Source organism: Thermobia domestica, chromosome 14, assembly GCF_964235325.1.
Source record: "Thermobia domestica chromosome 14, izTheDome1.hap1.1, whole genome shotgun sequence".
Classification (NCBI taxonomy): Eukaryota; Metazoa; Arthropoda; class Insecta; order Zygentoma; family Lepismatidae; genus Thermobia; species Thermobia domestica.
In genome coordinates this window covers 5,034,135-5,060,154 of record NC_137467.1, presented here as the reverse complement: position 1 = coordinate 5,060,154, position 26,020 = coordinate 5,034,135, and the positions used below count along the sequence as shown (strand labels likewise).

At 38.8% G+C, this 26,020-nt stretch overlaps 1 protein-coding gene across 1 annotated transcript in view; it reads right to left on the bottom strand.

Moving 5' to 3' along the window:
- The window catches only part of LOC145670651 (dynein axonemal heavy chain 1-like), a gene marked incomplete at its 3' end in the record, with an annotated part of 1,762,390 nt that overhangs the window by 453,727 nt on the left and 1,282,643 nt on the right, over window positions 1-26,020 (bottom strand). The window contains 1 exon segment of the mRNA XM_081739441.1: window positions 8,532-8,652. Coding sequence (XP_081595567.1) covers window positions 8,532-8,652 — 121 coding nt within the window.

Here is a 26,020-nt window from a genome sequence, read left to right as displayed (position 1 = left end):
GTATGAATTATTGGTTTACTTGGAGTATCATTCACAACTAGATGCATCTTCAGTAAATGTCAGCACGTTGGGTGCCATAACTGCTCACACCTTCCCAGAAGAGAAATCGCGAGGACACTGCAAGAGAAATGTTGTATCTTTGTGAGGTGGATGAAGAAGTGTTTCAGGCAGACTAGTGACTTTGGAGGAAAGTTGGGTTTATCTTTATGACCCAGAAATAAAGGAAACGAGCAAACAATGGAAAAACCCTCCTTCCCCACCCCTAGAGGGCAAGCGCAGAAGTCTGCCAATGCGATGCTTTCCGTTTACCGGGACTGAATGGGTCATAATGACAAATTACCTACCAAAGGGCAAACTAGTATTACTAGTACCTATTATTCCCAACTCCTAAGTTACGAGATGAACTGAAGAAGAAAGGTCCTGGATTGGTCACAAAAGGGGTGCTGCTATTGGCAGACAATGCTCCAACTCATTCCGCCCATGCATCCATGAGGATGGTAGTGGAATTACGATATGAAACATTGCCCCTCTCCTATACTCACCGGACCTAGCACGAGGTGACTTATTTCTCTTACCACAAATGAAGTGTCCACTCAGAGAATGCCATTTTGACACTAGGAATGGCGTCCTTTCTGAGATTGAATTGTGGTTGTGTAGACTTTTACAAAACGAACTTATGGAAATTGAAGACCTACTGGGAAAAATGTGTCGCTAAACACGAGCAGTACGTAGAGAACTAATACCATTAGTGGGATCGGAGTTCTCCAAAGTGGATTTCTTCTAAGTGATCGCAACAACTTTCTGACCCCCCCCCCTCGTAAAAGTCTAGCTTCACCCATATCTGTGTCGGACATTTGCATAACATACACATACACAAGGAGAAAAGTGTATGTTAACAATACTTCTTCACAATAACAAGTACTTCTATTCACTAAGAGGAGAGTTTTTGAATGCAATTTATAACTTGAAACGTAGTTTCCCTTATGTATCCCCCACAATACTTCTGAAAAACATATAAGAGGTCTCAGCTGCTTGTAAATTGCGGATTTTGTGTAACATCTGTTCATTGTCCCGTTTAAGGCTTGTTGTGTAACGTTTGACATGGAAAATTTTTACGCAACTCATTAGCTGAATTCGACGTTCATTGCTAGATAAGAGGTGAGGTCTGAAAATATATGAAACATTTTACACAACCTCTTGGGTTTGGTTTACAGCCCTTTTACCTTGAAGAATTTTAGACACGTAAGGATCTTATTAGCTGTGGACAATCTTTTATATGAAGATTGCCATTTAAAACGTAAAACTATTCAAAAGAATCTGGTTAAGAAGAAAGCAATGGAATTCATAAACCAGAATTTACAAAATATAGTAAATATCTGAAAAATTTACGTAATTGAAAACGCTTTAAACTCTACGCTGTTACTTAAGCTTCGTTTATCTAAAATAGTAAGAAAATTATGTTTCACCTGCTGCTTGCTTTCAAGAGTTATGTGGATTAAAATAAAAGCACGTGACATTCTTACGAAAACATTTTACTACGTAATTCCTGTAAACGTAGTGCTAATAGAATAATACGAGAATGGTACAAACACAGGAAATCATTCTTTTTTTTTATTAGACCTACTATCTAACTAACTAACTCTATGGCTTATGGAACCCGGAGGTTCAATACCGCGTTCACGAAACCTCTCCACTGACTTCTATCCTTAGTTAACTGGACGTAGTTTCAACTTTGTATTTCTATTTCTGCGAGATCCATCTTAATATTATCCTCCAATCTGCACCTAGGTCTTCCTAATGGTGGTTTTCCGATTGGCCTTCCAGTTAAAGCTTTGAAATCATTTCTACTTTCTTCCATCCTGGCTACATGACCTGCCCACCTGAGCCTCCTAGATTTGATGACTCTAACAGCCTTTTGCTAAACTATATAGATCATGTAGTTAATCGTTATGAATTTACGTTCTCGTTCTTCTTGGGTCGAAATATTCGTTTCAAGATCTTGTTCTCAAATTCTTTCAGTATATGTTCTTCCCTCAGAGTAAGCGACCATGTTTTGCAACCATACAGAACAACTGACATGATTATCGTTTTTTGTATTTTAAGCTTCCAATTTCTCGACAGGATTCAGTGCTACCAATGTCAATCAATTCCTAACACTATAAATCGGCACTCTTATTCCTATATTTTCTAAACAATATTCCTACTATATTTGTTATCCAATACCATTTGAATAAAGAATTTATCAATAAATTTCCTGCTTTCCAATAGGGATTCAAGTCTCCGAAAAGTTAACCAATATTCATAGTGATATGAATGGTAATCCTTTTTCATATAAAATAATAATAATAATAATAATAATAATAATAATAATAATAATAATAATAATAATAATAATAATAATAATAAAAGAGCAGTAGTCGAATGTGGGGAGAGAGAGCCATTAATCAAATTTTTGGAAACTTATAAATGTCAGAACTGTACTCTTAAGATGACTTCGAATACGACAGAACAGTAATCTGAGCGGTGAATAATGTACGCTATTTCACATGCGCTGGCTAATTAGGATGCATGGAATGTGGGAGTGATTTGTGTCGGAAGCTGTCGTGGAAATAACATCTTAGAGGAAGAAGAGACATATTCAGTAAAGTCACTTTTATCAGTGTTATAAGCTCAATCATTACGCGTTTCCATAGCAACCAATGTTGACTCCACTTCAGAGGTTACTCATATAGAACAAGTGAACTGGATTCCGTGAACCCCTGTCATGTTTGTAATGGTGACCGGGTGGAGGGGGAGAAATGGGGCTTCCAGATAGAGATGGATAGGTGCTGTTGTGTGCGATGGTTTGGTATATCATGTTGCGTGAAGATATTCCTTTTTTCAGCCAACCACTTATATAGATATTCCACCAGAAACAGGTCCGTAGCCAAAACTATAAAACAAAGCACAGTTACCTCTAACTTTAGTTCATCTTATAATTATAGTTTCTTAGTACAGACAGTAAATGTTTTTATTCTCAAATATCACTTTCACTAATGAGCTACGACAAACAAAAGGATTTGAAGCTTGAGTTGAATTGATTTTGAGGTTAATGTCCTTTTCAGCAGCGAAGCTATACGAGCCGGGACCTACTGATCGACACGAGGATTTAAAGCACATTGAAAAAATTATTACAACAGACTATATGGTTAGCATATGCGTCTTCAGTGTGAACGATTCACGTTCGACTCTCGACGGGAGCTTATGTAGTTCGGATTTTCCGATAAGCTGTGGGTCAATGTGGGGTTGCATCAGTGACGTATTTAGGAGTCTATTGGACTCAATCCCCCCGAAATAAATTTGTTAGTTTTTCACATTCCACGTACAACAATAATCCTTCTTACCATTTCTAAGAATTTCATTCACTTTCAATTTTCTTATGCTCTTTGTTCAGAAATAATACTCTATTTGTCAAATTTCGTTCCATGTAAAAACTACGTTCTTTTTTCCCTTCTTTCGTCCATTCTATTCTTCTGTTTCTTTTTCTTAGTTGTTACTTTCTTTTCTTTCTCCTTTCATACTTTCGACCGTTGTTAGTTGTCGTTCATCGTCAGTAACACCAAAACTAAGGAAATATGTATCTTAATTTAGGCCCTAATCATCATACTGTTCACAAAAAGCTGTTTTAAAACATCTGAAGTTACTAAATTGTGAAAAATTATGTAAGAACAAAATGTTGTATGTTGTATAATAAAATATAGTGTAATACTATTAATATCCTTCTATTGCTCGTAGCTGATGTATTCTTTGATTATTTCATTCAAAGGGCATGGGTGGATAAGTATAGGGAAATGGACCCAGATGAATCTTGGGACGACAAGTGGGTGCTAGGTAGGTACCCCCAAGATACATTAATCCCTCACGTATCAAACCTCAACTCTCATTGGTTCATGAGAAATGGCGCAAAATCGGAAAAGTGGGATTAATTTATTTCTCAAGAATGGCTTGATCGATTTTGTTCAAAACTTGGATGTATGTATAGGGGTATACCTAGGTACAAGGGCTTTGTCTGAAAAAATTAACAGCTCTCCTCTACCATTTCCCCCCTCAAAAAAAAAATCGATTCAATATTTTGAGCCCCTTTTAACCTATGATGGTCTGCGAGCACAATTATGAAAAAAATAATTTTAGATGTCGCTTTAACCCTACAATCACATATATATTTTTTTCCAAAATTGTATCCCGGGTACGCCATGGTTAAAATTGGCCAAAACCAACCATAGCACACCTAAAATGGGGCAATTGCAAAACGAACAGCAATTGGTGTAGCTTTAGCATATTTGGTAAGTGAATGAATGGGAAATCACACTTGAAATGCCAAATTCACTTCTGCCCCATTTGATGGTCTGTGGCGGCCCCATCCCTACTTTGGGATATAGTAAAGCTGTTTATATTAAACAATTTATTTGGGAATGAACATCCTTATCACTTTAAGAGAAACATGAACCAGTGAATCTTTGTGGTTGTGTGAATTTGTCGTGAAAAAAAGGAAAACCGACCGCCAGAAGCGTCTGTTACGATTTTTCTTGGGGGGAAGATCCCTCATCTACATAAGAATTGTACTTTTATATTAGTAAATTAGTAGTGAATGGAATACTGAAAGAAAAGAATCGTCTGTTGGATGAAATATTTGACAATGAAATGATAGCTAGTATCGGCCCATATTATAGAATTGCTAGTTTTCTGCACAATAAATTCTCCATACGTATTACACAGATGAAAACCACTCCACAATCATGAAATCTGCGAAAACTTTAGGAAACGAAAATACCTTTTCAGCCTTTATTGAACAGAAGAAAATACGAAAAGAGAAATTACTTTTACATCTATTTCTTCACAGGATCATCAGGCTTTTCCTTGAATGACTGCAAAATATTTGAAAGCAGCGACGTATCTAGCCCGGGGCCGGGGACCTAGGCCCTCCCACTTTTACGAGTGCCAAAAATAATTGAACTTATTATTTATATATTTTTGAAAGTTTATGGTAAAAACTAATGATATACTTTCATAGTCAGTGTTATGGCTGGCCCCCCAGTTTTTACCTTGTAGACCCGCTACTGTTTGAAAGGATAGTTTTGTGTACAATAATTTCAAACAGTGGCGGATTTACAAGGTAAAAACTGGGGGGCCAGCCATAAATTGAATTGACTTCTTACATGTAACTTCGTCTCCGTTTGCATTATTTTTCTTGTATTTCTTGGATAAAAATACCTTTTATGAAAATGTTTCAGTTTTCCACTCCTCTGCTTCTTATCTCCATCCACCCTTTCAGGACACTTACACTGAAACTTCAGGCATCCTCAAATGGGATATTTACAGGGGTCTAACGGCATTTTTTTTTAAAACTCATATTCATATTCAGGCTGTTTGATTCGATATGAAATAAACACCAATATCAACAGTTTCAGTTTGGCTCGAAATAGAGAAGGGGATGTCACAGACCATGAAATGGGGCCTCAGTGAGTGTGGTGCTTTTCAGGTGTGATATTCATTCACGTTGCAAATATGCTAAAGCTATATCAATAGCTGTTCGTTTTGCAATTGCCCCCTTAAACCCTATAGGTGCGGTATGGTTTGTTTTGGCTAATTTTGACCATGGCGTATTCGTGATAAGATTTTGAAAAAAAAAATATGTGATTGTAGGGTTAAAGCGAGGTCTAAAATTTATTTTTTCATATTCGTGCTCGCAGATCATGATAGGTCAAAAGGGGCTCAAAATATTGAATCGAATTTTTTTCAAACATAGCCCTTGTATGCACCTATACATACACCAAAGTTTGAACAAAATCTACCGAGCCATTCTTGAGAAATAAATTAATCCCACTTTTTCGATTTTGCAGCATTTCTCATGAACCAATGAGAGTTGAGGTTTGAAAAGTGAAGGATTAATTTATCTTGGGGGTACCTATATACCACCCACTTGTCGTCCCAAGATTCACCTGGGGCCATTTACTATACTTATCCACCCACGTCCTTTCGCCTGTTCCTTTAAATGACTTACATTTCTTTTCCTTATCGCAGGATCTCTATTTAATTTTAAACGATAGGTTACTTATTTTTCTAAAATGTGCCTCCATCGAATTTCATACCCCCCACCACTCATTTGCTTCTTGATAATTTAGGTATTATCTTACCTTTCAGTTATTTATGCCCCCTCCCTACTCTCACTCAGTGTTTTCATTCCTCATACCTGGAAGTGTCATTATACAAATATTAAAGGAAGGAAAATGAACTTCAAGTGCTTATTCTCGTGTTGTGCATAACCCTCCGAAAAAATCTTAAATACGCCACTGATGTCTCATATAGTATTGCTGCTGAAAGTAACACCATACTACAACCTAAACAACGAATCATCAGAACGGGTTAACTGTGATGCTAACAACTTCTGAAAATCGAAACGTGATTGTAAAATAAATAAATAATTCCATTGTGTATAAACTTGCTTAACTGCAGAAGAAAATACTATTTGGATCTCTCTAGGAAAATCTAGAACGTTCGTGGAAAGTTCAAAGAAACCAAAATAGCACAACCGATTATATAATGCTTCCGACAAAAACACTCTAGTTTCTAGAAACAAGAAGTAACTAAATTAATCCCTCCTTCAACGATGCTTCAACGTTTATTGGTCCACTAAATAAGGACAAAAAGCTTTTCCTACACAGTGGTTAAGTTAATCCTAGAAATATCAAGCCTATATCTGTTGTGTGTAGTGCCAACGGGAGTCAAAGGGATAGTTCCATTACCAAGGTCTCCAGAATGTAAAAGTTGACCAATATGTGCAATAGCATATACTCGTCAAGCCCTATCGTGAGGTACTGTTATTTTGACTGTAAAGCCTCAGGAAGTTCATGCTCTATGGAATCAAAAGCTTTTGACATATCTATATATACAGTGTCTACTTGTAATCTATTCTTAAGTCCTAAATGTGTAAAATCAGTAAAATGTACAAGATTTGTTACAGTCGATTTCCCTTTATAAAATCCGTGCTCAAATTCACTTAATTTGTTTCTTTTTTTACATTAAAATATAAATGTTTGTGTACTATAATTTCAAAAATCTTGCAAAGTGCATTGACTAGTGTTACTGATATATATTTTTTTATAATTCTACGATCACCACGATAATAATAATTATAATAATAATAATAATAATAATAATAATAATAATAATAATAATATTTGGTCTAGGAATTAATTCGTGCGGCTTTTAATAAAAATTGAAGCTTTATTTCAAAAACAAAGTAAATGAATACGTTAACAAAAATATTGTCCATCGCTAGCCACTACTTTCTCCCATCTTTCAGGCAATTTACGGATTCCGTGTCGAAAGAATTCCTCATCTTTTGACGCAATCTAATCAAAGATCCATTTTTCGATATTTTCTGAAGAAGTGAACCGCTGTCCAATCAAATCGTTATTCATGCAATCGATCAAGTAGTAGTCAGACGGAGCACTGTCTGGTGAATATCGCGGGTGGAGTAACACTTTCCATCCGACATTTTCCAAATAGGTTTTGACCGGTTTTGCGACATGTGGTCGAGCATTATCATCTTGATAAATAAGTTTATTATGCCTGTTATTCCATTCTGGTCGTTTTCAGGCCAGAGCTTGCTTCAAACGCATTAATTGTTGTCGATAGCGGTGTCCATTAATAGTTTCACCAAGTTTCAGAAGTTCATAGTACACCACACGTTTCAAATCCCACCATATATACAGCATAACCTTTGCACAATGAATATCTCGTTCAGGTTGTGAAGGACCTGGTTCACCTTGCTTCACCCAGGCCTTTTTTCGTTTAGGATTCTCGTAATGAATCCACTTCTCATCACCAGTTACAATTCGATGCAAAAATCCCTTCCTTTTCTGTCTTTGAAGCAGCAATTCGCAAACGGTTTTTCTTCTTTCAACGTCTTTTTTTTTTCAATTCATGTGAAACCCAATAAGACATCTTTTGAATCATTCCTATGGCTTTGAGACGTTTGGAAACTGTTGTTTGCTCAACTCCAAATGTTTCTGCAAGTTCGTCCTGCGTTTGACACGAATCCTGATCAAGCAATGCTCTCAATTCTTCATCTTCAAATTCTTTTGGCTGTCCAAATTGCTTTTGGTCTTCCAAGCTGAAATCACCACCTTTAAACCGTGCAAACCACTTCTGACACGTTCGCTCAGTTAGAGCATGGTCACCAAACACTTCCACTAAAATATGATGACTTGCTGTAGCACTTTTCTTCATGTTAAAGCAATGAAGAATAACTCCCCGCAGAAACACTTTATCAGGCACAAAATGCGCCATTTTCAGTTGAAGAAAAAATGTTGTTGCTTCCGCTTCAAGCAACTGACATATACTAAACAAGATGCTCAATGACAGTAGTTTTCAACGCATGTTTGGATCAACGAAACTATGGGACAATAAGCTAGTTACGCCATCTTTTGTAAAACCGCACGAATTAATTCCTAGACCAAATAATAATAATAATAATAATAATCACTTACCAACTTCAATTCTCTTAATGCCCATAACAATTTCTCCTTTCTTTCTACCCAACAACTGGGAGAAACTGCCCAACAATTCTAAGTACGATGTGGGTGTTACGTAGTTATGACGATTTAATTCCTGTCAAAGAATAATGGAAACATTATTAGTAACTAAAATTATGTTATCCAACATTTTTCGTACGATACAAGTTTTCTTAAGTAAATGCCATTTTGAAATAAAAATAATAAAAAAAGGTATACTTTTCGTAACAATTTTACTGTTACATGAAAGCCTGTACATTTCTCTACATTGAAAAAAGGAAGTCCATATTTAAGGATAAAACGAGAGTAATATGCTTTCTGTTGGGAACACCATGACAACACGGCGGTGTCAATCGTAATACTGGTTGAAACACCCTTATTTCTTGTTGCAAGGTACGTCAGTAAGTGAGAGCGGTGCTTACTGTTTTCACAGGAGCAATTGGTGCTCTCAGTTACTGACGTACGTGGCCACAGGAAATAAGGGTGTTTCCCCCAGTATTACGATTGACACCACCGTCTTGTCATGATGTTTCCAACAGAAACCATATTATCCTCGTTTTATCCTTAAATATGGACTTTATTTATTTTTTACTTTTCGACATGGTTTCCAACAATATTAAGGCACTCACTGTATCGTACAATAAGCTTTTGAATGCAATTCTCATAGAACTCTGCCTCTTAATTTAACAACCATTGCAGTAGGGCCATAAGCACAACTTCCGATAATTTAAGCGTTGAATCAAATTTCATGCAGAATAGTTGTTTAAACTTGAGGAAAGTTATCATAAAGCGTCTGTTCTCTTTCACTTTATCGTCAACTTCCTACACCAAGCCTTCAGTGATGATAGAAGGTCGCTACTTCGTTCCTTATTATCAACATTCGTGCGGTCATCTTTAGAAGTTGTAACCCTTTACCGTATTATCTCATTGTTATAATATTTTCTCCGTACACTTCACTAATCTGGCGGTGATTTCAAGCGCTTTCATGTCATTTGCACCAACATAAGAAAATGAATCACAGCGCATGTTTTACAGTCGGCGGGATTCTCATTCGGCGAGACATTTTAATTACGCACAACAAACGTAAACACAGTCGAATGTTTTCGTACTGGCGTCTGTGGCTTTCCAACATATATAGGAACACAGCGCGCATGCGTAGGATGCCAACCGCAGCGCAGCAGTGGCAGAATTTCAAAAGGATACTTACTTAGAAAAGACGCCGCGTATGAGGATGTTTTTAAAAGCCATTATAGAATTTTCTGAACACATTTATATTAATATGTATCTCAAATACTAACTTGAGTTGGTTGAATGGTTAAAGTTTAATGCGAACGCTCCCTTGTGGCTGTCAGGACAGCTTATGCGCTTTTGGCGTAGAGACTCGAGTTCAATTTCCTGCGAGAGCTCATGTGGTTTGGATACTTTCTTCTCTGGCATTTAAAATTTGGGGGGACATCAAAGAAAGTGATTTAAATGGTACTACCTAGCCCAATCTGTTTATTAACTTCGATTCCATTTGTTACCTTTCTGCTTACCTTCACGAACCCCCTAAGGTATATCAAGAAGTCGATTACAGTCGTTTGACAGTCTGAATATTATATTCCAAATAAATATAATTATTATTATTCATATGATATTCTGTTGTTAGTAAATAGATTAAATTAGAATAAAATATTGAATATTTTGTACTTCAAAATATTGGGGGGGGACGCGTCCCCCTCGTCCCCCCGCCGGAGACTCCCGTGGGTTTGGATATCACGTTAAGCTATAGATTGTCTGATATTACCTTGTTCCTGAAAGGGACGCTAGACGTGAATCTAAAGCTAAAGGTTTAAATGAAAAAGTCTGTAGGAAGGGTGTGTGTCCTCGTCACAATGAAGCTAGTGCTCGACATAGGCTACACATTAAAAATTCAAATCAAGTCAAATCTTCCAGTTTAACGTCTCACGAATATGCCGTATAGGGTACGGGAGACGACGATTAAGGCAAATGACAGATGATGAAAGAATCGATAGAATGAGAATGTAAAAGGAAACAGGAATACTACAGAAAAAACGACAGATACGATGTTGTGCACCATAAACTTACTTGGCCAGGAATCTAACTAGTACCATAGATAAACGCTGTATCAGTGAGCCACCATTCCTCTCGTTAAAAATTCAAAATACAACTTGTAAGTAAAAGTTTGAATCATATAAAAGATCTTCAAGTTAAGAAAGTAAAACGTAAAATAATAAATAAAATAAACAGACGTCGCAAAAGGGCTAAAAAGAATAAATAACAAACTGTATGTATAAAATAGATAAGGAAATAACTTAAAATATAGCTATTAGAGGAGCACACGGTAGAAAAATCTAAGAAGAAAAACCTGAAACTAATTTAACTACTCCTAGTCTCATGAATATAAGTGAGAATACTTCGATTAATTGGTTAAATTATAATGGGGACTTCAGCAACGAGGCTATTTGTACCCGTCACAATAAGAGTAATCACCGACACAAGCTGCACAGTGTCAATCAAATAAAGATCTACAAATTAAAAGAATAAACCAACAAGCAATAAAAATTAAATAACAAAACATATAAAGGAAGAAAACATCACATCAATTTTTTTTACCTGCAATTTCATTCCCAGTCGAAACTGGACGGGCCACAGAAGGTAACGCCTTCTCTGGGGCCCAAAATTATTTTTTTGCCTGCTAGCAACTGCTAGCAACTACCCGAAAAGGGTCACGCCCGCTGTAGACGAAGAGATGTAGAGGTACTATTGCATTGTAGGAAAACAATAGATGGGCTATGGGTAGTTAAAGAAGCATTTTTATTAATAATCAATTCAGGTCATTATGGTTTTAATAACCATAATCATTATTTAGGTGTCAGGTTTAGATGTAAAGGTAAAGGAGCATCAAAGCAGATGGATGAGAGCAGATGAAAATGAAGTGCAGTTCACATCACAACACATAGGTTTTATTAGTATGACAAATGCGTGTCATCTTCTCGCATAGGGGCGACGCTAGGCATTAATGAAGACAAGGATGCCCTGTTGGAACATTAGGTGTTAAGGTGCATATGATGGCCAGACAGGAGGGAGATGAGCATCTGAAGAGTATGGTGCGTATTATCGGCTGTCAGGGTGGTCAGGAGGAATGGTGTAGTGGTACAGAGTAAGAAGTAATGAAAGCGGAGGAATGAGAGCAGCAGAAGGGGAGAGATTACGGGCGTGTTCTTCAAATGTTTGCTGTAGAAGTGGATGATTGGACTGCAGGCGGCGGTTGTGCGAAGTGTTTCCAAATGATATAGAATGTGTGGAAATGTAAGGCGAGCATAGAGGTCTCGGGTTGGACTGGGCAACTTAATACGATAAGCGATACGCAATGTATGTCGTGCAAGAATGCGCAGTTTCTCATAGTATGATGGTGGTGCAGATAACCAGGCCGTGAAACCGTAGACAAGTATAGATCGCAGAAAACCTTTATAGATGTTTAGGATCGTAGTCGCAGAGTCTCTAGGTTGTTTCAGCAAATTTAGACCACCATACGCCTTTTTTGAAATATCTTGTAGATGTGTCGACCAATTAAGGCGGTGATCGAAAGTAAGAGCAAGATATTTGACAGTACGAGAAGGTTTGGGTGGTACATCTTGAACACTGAGATTCAATAGACTGGGGTTACGATGTATGCGAGAACGGTATTTCGGAGATTGGAATACAATAGCCTGTGTTTTCGTCTTGTAAAGGCAAGTTGAGTTGGTGGATAGTTTTACTAGTGGCGAACAGTGCAGTGTCGTCTGCATACTGGAAGAGTTGTACTGTAGCTGGAACAGTAGGAAAGTTGGCAATATATAGAACGTACAGTAAGGGTGACAAAACCGATCCTTGTGGAGCCCCAGAATGGAGAAAAATTGGAAAGGAATAACTGGAATTAAGATAGACGTACGCCAGGCGACAACTAAGAAAATTAAAAATGAAGCGAAGATATGCAATAGGCAATCTGAGCTGCTTCAGTTTATAAATAAGAGCTGGATGCCAGACCTTATCGAATGCCTTTTCCAAGTCAAACAGGACCAAGCAAGATGGATGACCTGTGTTAAAATGGTTGTATATGGAATTAGTAAGGCGAAGTAGTTGGTCGCTAATGCTGAAAGAGTGTCTAAAACCAGCTTGTTCAAGAGGAAGACTGTTCTGTAGCGCCAGATAGCAGTGAAGACGTTTGACGAGGATACGCTTCAGAATTTTGCAAAGTGTTGAGGTTAATTGAATGGGATGATAAGAACATTAAAGATTTTTATTTTTTAAATTATTTTTTTACAGTCTACCCGTTTAAAGGGTTGCGCCCTTTCTTCGGGGAAATGTTGCATTGAGATTGTGGAGGCTAAAACAATTATGGTTGGTCTAAGGGTTTTTCTCTTTATTCATTATTTTAAAGACATGAACATATATACATTAGAAATAAACTTGAACTGGTGATATACATAAATAAAACAATAATAATAAAAAATGTGCAGGGAGGCGATGAGTAATATGAAACAAGAAAATAACAAAATTAGTGCAGTGCATTAGGTTCAGTGCATGAATATAACAACAAATGTGAAAAACATTAAAAAGGAATAACAATTCATAGCAAAATATAGCAGGAATAATAGAACTCATAGGAATAATTATTTGAAATGATGATGAAATGAGGATGAATTGTTCTGGACGCTACAACACGAGGTTCTGTTAGTGAACAGATGCTGTTATCTTCTGTTCCTGGGGCTATTCAGGAACTGATGTAGACAGGAGAGGCCCATGTTAGTAGGTATTTACTGTGCATATGGTGGATATATGGAAGATGGCAGATGACGTGGATGATATATAGCAAATACTTCTGGGTCGCGGTTGGCAGGATCTATTTGCAAGTGGTACAATGTAAGATAATGCTGTAGCGGAGAATCGACGTATAGTGGTGGTGCATCATTGTCTCGGTCATAGCATATTACGTCCTGAAGCATGGGGTGTTGTAAGTCAAAACGTTGCGTAATATAACGGATGCGAAGCTGTTCTAGATGGGTAAGCAATGGTGGAAAATCTATGAGTAATAATTTTCTTAAGATGTGGTGTCCAAGTGAGCTTTGTGTAAAATATCACCCCAAGGTAGGTAAGAGAAGATGAAAGAGGAATTGGCGTGTTGTCCACATGAATGTTTAATAGATTTGGATTGCGAAGCACTCTGGATCGTCTACCAGGTGGTAGATATACAATAGATTGTGTTTTTGCAGAGTTAATACTGAGTCTCCATACGTCACACCAGTGGACAAATGTGTCGATGGCTGGCTGCATTAGTCAGTTGATACGTTAGATAGTACGAGCCGTTGTTAGAAATGCTGTATCATCAGCGAATTGATAGACTTGGACGTAAGAAGTGACTCTAAGATCAGCAATGTAAAGTAAGTACAGCAATGGAGACAAAGAAGAACCTTGAGGTACGCCAGAGTGTAAGAAAATTGGGTGTGATAGAGCGTTGTTGAGAGAGATGTATGCAATACGTCCGGTTAAGAAGGCATTGATTAAGCGTATATAAGATATAAGTAGCAGATAATTATGCATTTTGTATATCAAGCCAGGATGCCAGACTTTATCAAATGCCTTTCCAAATCAAATGTAACTAAACAAGAAGGAAATCTCTTATTGTATTGGTTATAAATGGCAGTGGTAAGTCGCAATAATTGATCTAGTGTGCTGAAACGCGGTCGGAAAGCAGCTTGATGGATTGGCAGAAGATTGTATGTAAGGAGGTGTTCGTGAAGCCGTCGAACGAGTATACGTTCGAATACTTTGCAAAGACAACTTGTTAAATGGATTGGACGATACGACTCGACATCAGATGGTGGTTTCTTTGGCTTAGGAAATAAAAGAACTTTGGAGTATTTCCCATCGAGCGGAAAGAAGCCAGTTCGAAGGATGAACGTATAAATATGACTGAGAATCAGAATGAAAGAAGGAGGTGCATGTTTGATGAGAGTATATGTAATGGAGTCGAATCCAGGCGCCGTATTGCGTTTAGTTGCTAAAATAGTTCTGATGCCATCTGGGTCTATAGCCTGAGTTAGTGGATTATTAAGTTCCAGAAGATGCTGGTCAGATGGTTGTAAATGAGCAGATGAAGGATCAGCGTGACGGTTGATCAAAGATTGAAGGCGTTGCGGTGTGTGCCATCCAGAAAGCGGAGTGAAGATATCTTGAAAAAATGCAGCAAAAAGATTCGCCTTTTCGATGTCAGTATTAAGAGCTTGATTGTTGTGAATAAGAGGATAGAGCGTGCGAGACGTTTTGCCAGTGAGTTGGTGGAATTTACGCCAATATTTGCTGGGATGAGTTTCCTTGCTAAGGGTGTTACACGTGTGAATTCACTGCTTTTTCTTGTAGGCTATAATATAGTTGTGTGTTATTCGGAGATATTGACGGTGTAAACGAAGTGCCTCCAAGTTGCCGCTTGTTCGATATTCTCAATAAGCTCGACGTGAAGCAGAAATTAATGTAAGATACCTTGGCGGCAAGGTAGGTTTATTCGGATGGGCATGAGTAGATGGAATGGAATGATCCGCTGCACCTTTAACTGCGTCAGTAAGTTCCGTGATGACGTGATCAAGACTATGTTGCGAGGTAGGTACAGTGAGTGCCGTAATGGTATCATCGATGGTAGATCGATATTGATCCCAATTAGCCTTATGATAGAGATAAATCTTCCTAGCTGGTAAGGGATTTGTTGACTTTGCTGTACATTGTAGTTCCAGCTTAATAGGAACATGATCACTACCGATTGAGTCCAGTACAGTAATGTTGATAAGAGGAGATAAAGAAGACGAAGTTATTACTACGTCAGGAGTCGTGTTGCTAGCTGGTCTCGTAGGCTGTGGCAAATTGTGAAATTCCCCAGTAGTGGAAGTATGTATAAAATCATGGATTAGCTGCATGTCGCGTTGTGTTCGACTATGGAAATTTAAGTCGGCCATGATAATATAATGCCTAGATTGTGTATCAATGAAACGAAAGAAATCGTAATTGATAATCTTTCCGGGGCGAACATAGATTGTAGCAAATGTAATTGTGCGACCGCGAAAGTAGATAGTTGCTTATTGTATTCAGGCAGATTGAAATCGTGAGGTATTGTAACAGTGCGGTATGGTATACGACTGCTAATGCCGAGAGCTGTACCCCCATATAGGCGTGGTCCAGACGGAGTATCATGGCGCAGTATATTAAATTTTGGTATGTAACACTGTAGGTAAGGAGCCAGGTAAGTTTCGTTGAGCGCAAAAACTGAGATATGTTCTTCCTGTAATAACTGCGTAAACAGCACTTGATGTGTCAACAGAGAACGAATGTTCATAAATAATAAGTTGTAAGTCATCACGAAAATACAGAAATAGTAGCAAATAGGAGCTGAAATATTACACGTAGACTTCAAGAGGTTGAATTTGAAAATGGACTGTTGGTCCAGAATAGGTGGCATGTAGCTGGAGATTAAACAAGATTTTAGCTGCGTGAATGATTTGGTTGAGAATGTGAGTGTGAAGAAACGGATGGATATTCTGTAAACTAATTGTGAGAAAGCGGAGCAGATCTTCGAGAGTAAAAGGACGAAGTAAAGAATTAGCAGGTGGAGTTGGACGGTCAGCAGACCTTATGGGTGCTACAAGTTCTGGTTTGGATGGCTCAGGTTGTGGTTTAGCCTTACATCTGTAGCTATAAGTTGGATGCTTCTCAGGACATGTACTGCATTGTGGCGGTGCCTTTTGATTGGAATAATCCTTGGTAGAATGTTGTAATGAACAATATCCACATTTAATATCCTTTTTACGTTCGGATGTGGGATGTGCATTATAGAGTTAGCATCTCTCGCATCGTAACGGTAGAGGAGGAGGTGTGCGAGAGGGTTCGACCTTATAACGTCGTCGATAAATGTAAGCTCCCATGGATAACAATTGGTCTAGTAATTGGAGCTGATCTGTGAGCACCCTCACAAGATAAGTTGCACCATTGTTGTTCCTTATCCTGATACATCGTTTTACAGGGAATCCTTCCTGATGTAATTCCTCACAAATTTCCTCATCGGTGAGGTCCGGTTCTACTCCGCGTATAGCTACTGAGAGCAATGGCGATCGTCTAGGAGGAGGAGGAGTTTTGCGTGTGGTAGGAGTTAGTGCTGTTAGTTTAGCTTTTGGCCCAAATATTTCAAAAGTGGCCTTGTTACGAACATGCGATGCAAAGTTTGAATTACTAGATTTTAGGATTATGCCTCTGCGAGTTTTGACTATTTCACGTATGTCAGGACGAGGTACATATTTAACAAGCTGCTGCAAAACTGCGCGAACTGTATCATACTTCTGGTCATAATCTGTTAACAGAAAATTATATACGGGTTCTGGTTGGTTGCGTGTGTTAGAAGTATCGACTGAAGTTGATGCCCAATCCATGCTGGAGTTGCTACTCTGATCAATTATAGGACTAATGCGTTGTTTCTTGGGATTCAGAGATTGTTCTCCATCCGAGAGAGACGGAGAGCTAATGCGATGGCCTTTACTAATGCAATCAGCGTAACTAAACGAACCAGAGGTGTTGAGTCGTGATTGTGGAGTGCCGGTAACAATCCGGGGTTGAGTTTTCTAGCGTCCATTTGGTCCGATATTAACAGGAAGTTGTTGGTCGTGATACAGGGGTCCGGAAGCGTTGCCAAGGTCAGTCATGATGAGTAACGAGCCTAGGGCCGAAGCCCAAATAAAGATGGAAACGAAAAAGAAGATGATTAAATTATGTTCAAAAAGCAAGCTTGCCCTCCTAAAGTGAAAACTTTAGTCAATCCCCTAAGTGTCCTAATTGTGTTATGCTCGCAAGTACGTGTTGCAATACTTGGTCCTCGCTGACACAGTAAGAAACACAAGAGAGGCTAGACTTCTTGGTTAAGTGTGTGAACATTAATTTTTTTTGCCTACTAGCAAGTGCTAGCAACTACCCGAAAAGGGTTACGCCCGCTGTAGGGGAAGAGAGGTAGATGTACTATTGCATTGTAGGAAAACAATAGATGGGCTATGGCTGGTTAAAGAAGTTTTTTTATTAACAAGCAATTCAGGTCATTATGGTTTTAATAACCATAATCATTAGGTTGGTTTTAGGTTTAGATGTGAAAGAGCATGAAAGCAGATGGATGAGAGCAGATGAGAATGAAGTGCAGTTCACATCACAACACATAGATTTTGTTAGTATAACAAATGCGTATTATCTTCTCGCCTAGGGGCGACGCTAGGCATTAATGAAGACAAGGATGCCCTGTTGGAACATTAGGTAATAAGGTGCATATGATGGCCAGACAGGAAGGAGATGAGCATCTGAAGAGTATGGTGCGTATTATCGGCTGTCAGGGTGGTCAGGAGGAATGGTGTAGTGGTACAGAGTAAGAAGTAATGAAAGCGGAGGAATGAGAGCAGCAGAAGGGGAGAGATTACGGGCGTGTTCTTCAAATGTTTGCTGTAGAAGTGGATGATTGGACTGCAGGCGGCGGTTGTGCGAAGTGTTTCCCAATGATATAGAATGTGTGGAAATGTAAGGCGAGCATAGAGGTCCCGAGTTGGACTGGGCAACTTAATTCGAAAAACGATGCGCAAGGCATGTCGTTCAAGAATTCGTAGTTTTTCATAGTATGATGGTGGTGCAGATAACCAGGCGGTGAAACCATTAACAAGTATAGGTCGCAGAAAAACTTTATAGGTGTTCAGGATAGTAGTCGCAGAGAGTCCCCAGGTTGTTCCAGCAAGACTTTTCAGCAAATTGAGACGACCATATGCCTTTTTTGCGATAGCTTGTAAATGGGCCGACCACGTAAGGCGGTAATCGAAAGTAAGGCCAAGATATTTGACAGTACGAGAAGGTTTGAGAGGTACATCTTGAACAGTAAGATTCAAGAGACGAGAATTACGGTATATACGAGAACGGTATTTCGGTGATAGGAAAACAATAGCTTTCGTTTTCGTCGGATTTATTTTCAAGCGCCAGTGAGAGCACCAATCGACGAAGGTATTGATAGCATCTTGTAATGCCAAATTAAGTTGGTGGATAGTTTTACCAGTTGCGAGCAGTGCAGTGTCGTCTGCATACTGAAAGAATTGTACTGTAGCTGGAAACATTAAATACATCGCCTTCCAAGCATATCAGAAGTAACTCGTAATTGTCACTGAGAAATTTTTTACTTTGGAGTTGATTGTTTGCAATGAGCAAAGCTTTAGGCAGCATATTTGGCATTTTTGCCAAGTAAAAATAACGTAACATGTTCTTGCTGTAATTGGTCACGAAAATAGTTTTGTAAGCCTACGTACTGTCTGACAATAGTTACATACGGACAATGGTGCCACCTGTTGGTCACACTCTCTCACTCACTCTCCGTCACATTCACTCACACTCACCCTCAATGAACTGGCTCACATCCACACTCACACTCACTTGCCCTCACACTCACTCACACTCACTTGCCGTCACACTCACTCACACTCAGCCTTCAACCAACTGGCTCACTCACACCCACTTACCGTCACACTCACTCACACTCAGCCTTCAACCAACTGGCTCACTCACACTCACTCACCCTCACGCTCACACTCACTTACCGTCACACTCACTCACACTCAGCTTTCAACTAACTGGGTTCACACTCATACTCACTTGGCCTTACACTCACTCTCCCTCCCATTCACTCAAACTCAGCCTTCAATAAACTGGCTCTTACTCACACTAACTTGCCCTCACACTCATACTCCACACTCAGCCTTCAATCAACTGGCTCACACTCACTCTCACTCTCCGTCACATCCACTCACACTCAGCCTTCAATCTACTGGCTCACACTCACACTCATTGCCTTCAAACTCACTTTCTCTCACACTCATATTCACTACTCTCACAGTCACACTCACTCTCCGTCGCATTCACTTACACTCAGCCTTCAATCAACTGGCTCACACTCACACTCACTTGCCGTCACACTCACTCACACTCAGCCTTCAATTAACTGGCTCACTCACACTCAAATATTGTTGATGCCCTCACCCTCACTCATTCTCATCCAGTACTGACTGCGTCACACTCACTCTCACCCTCATGTATCAAAACGAAAGTGAGTCAGGATGAGGGTGGCCCTTTTGAGCGTGTTTATCTCTGGTTCAAACTGACTCCTATTTATGATTTGATTAAGCGTTTGTACTTTATCCTTTCCCCTCAGTGGTAAAGCGTTCACCTCTTGTGCATTGGGTCCCTGGTTCGATTCCAGCTCACACCAAGTGAACTTTGTGGTGGACAAACACCATGTGCGTGGGTTTCCTCGGGGTTCTCCCGTTTTCTCCCACTTCTTTCATTCCACCATTTCATTAATTTCTCATTATCACCGTCTCCATAAGCCCAACCGGCATAACCGTGGGATGTAAAACTCAAAGATTTCATTTCATTTTTAATTATTTCTGATCAAAATAATTTTATATACGTTAGATCATTTTATGTTTAACGATATGATAAAAGGTCATATAACAAAGCACCTCTGGATGTTTGAGCCCCAAAGCAGTTGCCCAGTTTCTGTCTGGCGTTCCAGGGCAAATGCTTCCAGCACATTGCATCGCTAATTAAATACATGAATGGCTCAAATGAAAGTTTCAATTATGACTCGAGGTTATGGCGGCGCGATTCTCACTGAATTTTCCATCTCATTTCTATTATTACAACATATCAATATTTTAGACTGTGATAATTATTTGTGTCTTTGTACAGTAGGCAAGAGAGATACAGTATAGAGCGTGAATATAACAGATGGCATTTTTTTTTTAGCAAATTGAAAAGTTAATTTCTCTCTGACTCTGCAGTTAATGTAAAGCAAATTATAATTTGCGTTTTAAGAACTAAAATAAAATAAACTCTGCTAAAAGACAGTAAAGAGAATCACGCAACTATAAATTATTTCATTGTATGCAACTGAACATTCCTCTGCTACTGTGCAGGTCGTATAGATGTTAGGAATTCTTATAGATTTTACACGGGATAAAAACAGAATTCGTAAGTTACGGACGGTTACCGTCATGCACTGCCGTGTCGTGACAAAACGCTGTAACTTTGGCGAAGAAGTTTTGCGAAAATGAGCCTTAAAGTTTTCATCCGAAAATGTGATCTGTATCGTGTAGAAATAGTGTATCTTGACTTTGGAAACACGTGGTTACATGTAATGTTACGTAAATGCATGTTGTGTGATTAAATTTGGTGAAAATGGATTGGTTGACCATTATTGCCTAGTTACACTGGTTCTACACGATACAGATCACATTTTCGGATGAAAACTTTAAGGCTCATTTTCGCAAAACTTCTTCGCCAAAGTTACAGCGTTTTGTCACGACACGGCAGTGCAGTAAATAGGAATGTATGAAATGGGAAAGTGTTCGATACCCAAGTACACTAAGATGTGTTCATTTTTTCGATTAGTACTCGACAAATTCTACCTTTTGTCTACTTGGATGACGATAGTTAGGAGTGTTGATAGTATGAACTTCATCCATTATTTTGAGGACAGTTAAGAAGCTAGCAGAAAGAAAAAAAGTAGAAGACTCTGGCTAAACAGAAGAATTAACGGACGAAGTGCTGATAATGTATCGCTCTCCTGGCACAAATGCTATAAAAGATGGTGGATTGGTACACATGGGTTGTTATTGCTCATAACTTCGTTGTCTAAAGCCGTGAAACCACCCTAATAAAATGGAGAACTCTGGAAAATATTACCGAAGCAACAATGTAGATGGGGAATAAGGATACGGAAAAGGATGAGAACCCATCACAATGTCGTCCACCATCTTGAATGTTACGCAATTGTCTCAAAGAGCAACCATAGCATGTGCTGTCATCTTAATAGCAATTTTTTTTGTAGAAATTCAATGGTACTGTTACTTTTGCTCTAGCAATAACCATCACGAAGTTATGATTGTTATTTTATTAGTATCGTTGCAAGTGAGCAGAAGATGGTCTTGACGAATGCAGAGCGCATTCGGATCATGCTGATCTCCGGAGAATGAAGCATCAGGATGATTCAGCCGTCATGCGGAAAAGACTCGCATTAGCAATGCAATGGCACAGTGTTCAAAGTACTGAAGAATTGCTAACAAGTAGCTCTGTGGCAGATCAACGCGAGACAGATAGACCATCGCACGCCGATGGACGAGGCAACAGCTTTGGCAGTGTCGACATCATTCAGTAAAAGTCCTAAGGCACTTTAATGTAGTCCATGAAAGTGGTACTAGTTGCACCTAAACCATGCGCATTATGTCACAGAATAACTGGCACCCTTATAAACCACAATTTCACAAGAACTTTACAAGAGATAATGCAAATTGTTCTCTGAAATTTGTTTAATATACTACAGACCAGCTACGACAAAAGCCCCTCATTCGCCTCGTACATATTGTTTTCTGATTTAGCAAACTTTTATGTATCAGGTGACGCTAACATACAGAAAGTGCGGTACTACTCTTATCGTAATCCGCATTGGTTTGACGCATCCGTAAGGGTTTCTTACAAGGTGATGATCTGCTGGGGCATATGAAAGATTCCCGTCGTGCGCCCAATCTTCATAGACGGGCCCCTAACGCCGATGGATTATGGGCGCATGTTACAAAATTACTTCTTGCCATCACTTCTGTCGGAGGATTGGTCATTCCTTAAGATTTTCAAGCACGATGGTGGCATACCTCACTATGGTATCTGTATCCATGAGTACCTCGATCTGGAGTTTCCTAGTGGGTGAATTAATCGACGAGCTTCTGAGGACGGCTGCCTTGTCCCCTTGACTTGAACCCATTGGAGTGCTGTTTGTAGGGCTATGTGAAATATGTTGTGTATGCGCTGAAAATTAAGTATGTTCAGCATCTCTAGAAACGAATTGTGGGCGTATGTTCCAACATTATAGTCGATACTTTGCTCAAGGTTCTGTATGACTAGGAACTCAGAATGCATGTGACAATGAGCAGGAATGCGATACACATTGAACACTCCCTCAAGCAGTAAGTGGTTCTTGTTGTAGTTTTAAGTTTTTGTTGGTTACACGACAAAGAAATAAAATTAATGACCAGCACTAGAGCAAAAATAGCAGTCCCGTTCAATTTCTACGAAAATTTGCTATTTGAATAACTCATCACATGCTATAATTTCCGTTTGAGACAATTGCGTAAAATTGAAGATGGCGGGTGTTATTGTGATGTGTTCTCAAACTTTTTCTCCGTTCCCTATTTCCCACTTACATTGCAACTTCAGCTATAATTTATTAGGGTGTTGCCACACTTTTGGAACACCTTGTAGTTATCTTATTAGTGATGTGATGGAATGTAAAACATGGAAGGAAGAAGGAGATTGTGATCAGTGTTCCACCAGGTCCGGATGTTACCACAAACTTTCCTAACTCAACATACATTTATATCGTTTTTTAATAAAACTATATTTGTTTAACAGTAAAATGATTATTTTAGCATGAAAATTTCATTTTACACTTTATCTGTACTCTTTCTCTTATAAAAGCAATCTAATTGTATTAATGTTTTAATGAAATTATAGGCGGAAGTATTTTACAATTGCTTATTGTCTTTTCAGGTGAAGACTAATACTCGTTCAATACTACTTAAACGTAGTGGTTTGTGCTTTCGACATCTATTGCCATATTCGCCGGTGACGTACGAGGATGACGTCCCTCGGCGACCACACTGAGAAAAAAATTGTAGGTGTCGTACTTAAAAAGATAGATTACATGCGTAATTCCTGTAGTTTTTGGACTTAACGTACAGTAGACGTATAACTGAAAACGCATGTTTTATAATACTTTCTGTATGAATGTTCCATCTATACGTACTTTCCGTATGAAACAATGTAGGTGGTCAGGATCTCACATACAAGTGGACGTATATAACATATAGCTGACGAAGGTAACATAAGTATATGCATGTGATATACGGAAAACTGTTAGATGTCAGACATCCTGTAACAGCATGATGTAACATCTAAGCGCAGTGCCTATGTAGCATACGTATAACGTATGATGCGTACTGATTTCTCTAGTAAGCAAGAGGATACCGTATATTTGTACAATATACCGCTGTCCGGGCAACGTATTTTTCTCTGTACACACTATCCGTTGAAAGGGAAGGAAGCAAGGATTGGGAAAGGAAGGAAGCGGCCTGGGACCTGTATGTTAGGTAACATTCCTGCATTTGCCTGGTGGTAATGAGGGAAAAACTTCTCTCAGGACGGTTGACCTGAAAAAGATTTAAAACTTTTTCGGCCGAGTGTTCCTAAAGGGGATTGGACGGGGGATCGTAGTGGCTTGGAGTATAGGACCTTCCCCAAAGCTTGGTCCAATATCAGAAAATTTTTGGGTGTGAGCATGATAATGACTAACGGACATTATTAACAGGTGTGATTCTTAAAGTCAAGTCAAAGAGGTTAGCCTGAGTGCATGTGCACCGAATCTGAACAAGTCATTTGTTTGTGATGTCAAACTTGTGTGACGTATCACAGGCATCAGTTACATGAAATTGCAATGTAATTAGTAATTAAGTCAATAAATGAATAATTATGGTTTAATGAGAGCATCAACAGTGATGATATTTGTTCCTGTTAGGATAAGGCGAATGGCTGATGTACAGTCAGAAACAAGATTAAATAGTATAGGTTGGAGCTATCATTCCTTATACCTCCAACATATACTTAATATTGTTTCTAGACTGTACAAGCTTTATATTTGTGCGCGCGGTCCCGGGTTTGATTCCCGGTAGGGACACCCGATTGAAAAAGTATAAAAGTACTTTTCAGGCCAGCCACTCTGATTGAGGTTTTCCTGGAATTTCCTTTTTCACACGAGGCAAATACCGGGAAAGTACCTAACATACAGATCTCAAGCCGCTTCCTTCCTTCCCGAATCCTTTCTTCCTGCCCTTTCCTCTCGGATAGTGTGTTCGCCGAGGGATGTCATCCTTCATATACGTGACGGGCTAAATGGCTTTAGATACCGACAGCCCAGAAATTTAATTCCTAGTTCTGATCTTAAGTTTTACATTAAATATTGTGTTCACCAAAGCAGAAATGACACTTAATTGCGAATGTACAACCTAACGTTTCTAACTAGTATTCTGTACTAAAAGCTTTAAAACCCTGGCCTTTGACGGAAGTGCTTAATGGAAGAAAAACAAATTCTTTCGTAGCTGGGAGATGCTCCTTCTCTCCAGACTATATAGCATTTAACAAGCGTTCATCCTCAGCTCCTGCCCTTCTCCGAATCCCAGAGAAAGGGAAGAGGTTGAAAGCTCATATTGGAACCGAGTCTGCACCACACGGTAAATCAGTTTTCTTATTCTTGATGCAAAACGCTTCCCGTCTCTTATACTTTAAATTACCTTCGGAAGGGAGGCCAAGGAATTGTTCTGTAGCGGCCAAACTAATGGAAACCTAATTGCTGTGAGAGGTTATTAATGGCGGGATTGGTTAGGAAGATGTTTTACGCGTTCCGCCCACGAATAACTATTTTCGGCGGCAATTAAGGGCCAACGGTCTCTTTGAGGAAGAATCTCATTACTTTCGAGAGACCGTGAAGAAAAATTTTAAATGAAAAAATATCCAAAATTTCAATAACTTTGCATGTTGGAAAATCTGTTCTGGATGTCCGCTTGTCCATATTACAAAGTATCCAAAATAAATATATTGTTATTCTGTAATTTATTTTGACAATGGACAATGAGTTAAGCAGTGAACAACTTGCTTTGATTAAGGAAATAAAATAGAAACGTAGACAACACGACACTGCATAAAAAAATGTTCATGCACAAGTACTGTAGGGCTCAGGTAAGCATTACGCAGTGCCGGATTAACGGAGGTCTTAGGGGCTATAGCAACGGGCCTCCAGATGAACAGAGATCTCCACTCTGATCAAAATCTCAACGGGCTATCTGAAAGGAATCATGAAGATACAACCATTATCATAAAACAAAATTTGACCAAATATATGAAACATTCTTTTAACTTTTCTACTGTACTTTCACAGAAATGTATTAGGTGAAGTCAGCAGAGGCCATATACTTTTTCTAATCCCGGACCTCCAGATGATTACGTAGTAAAAAGGAAGTTAAGAATTTCAGAAAAAAGGCGTAACTTTGTGGGTATTGGGAGTCAGGATTGAGTGTAAGGTCAAACTGTTTGGTTGACAATTGAGAATCTTCGTCGCTGATAACGTGAGTACCTTATATTGCCTTTATTATATTAGGATCAATATGGTAGTTAAGCTTCGTGCTAACACAATTAGAAAGCTTAATCCAGTTTAAGTAATTTGAGTCTATTGCTATGAAGCTATGTCTAATCATTTCTAAGCTACGCCTTGATTAATTATATTATTGTAAATTCCCATTAGGATATGTGATAACATACAAATTGTC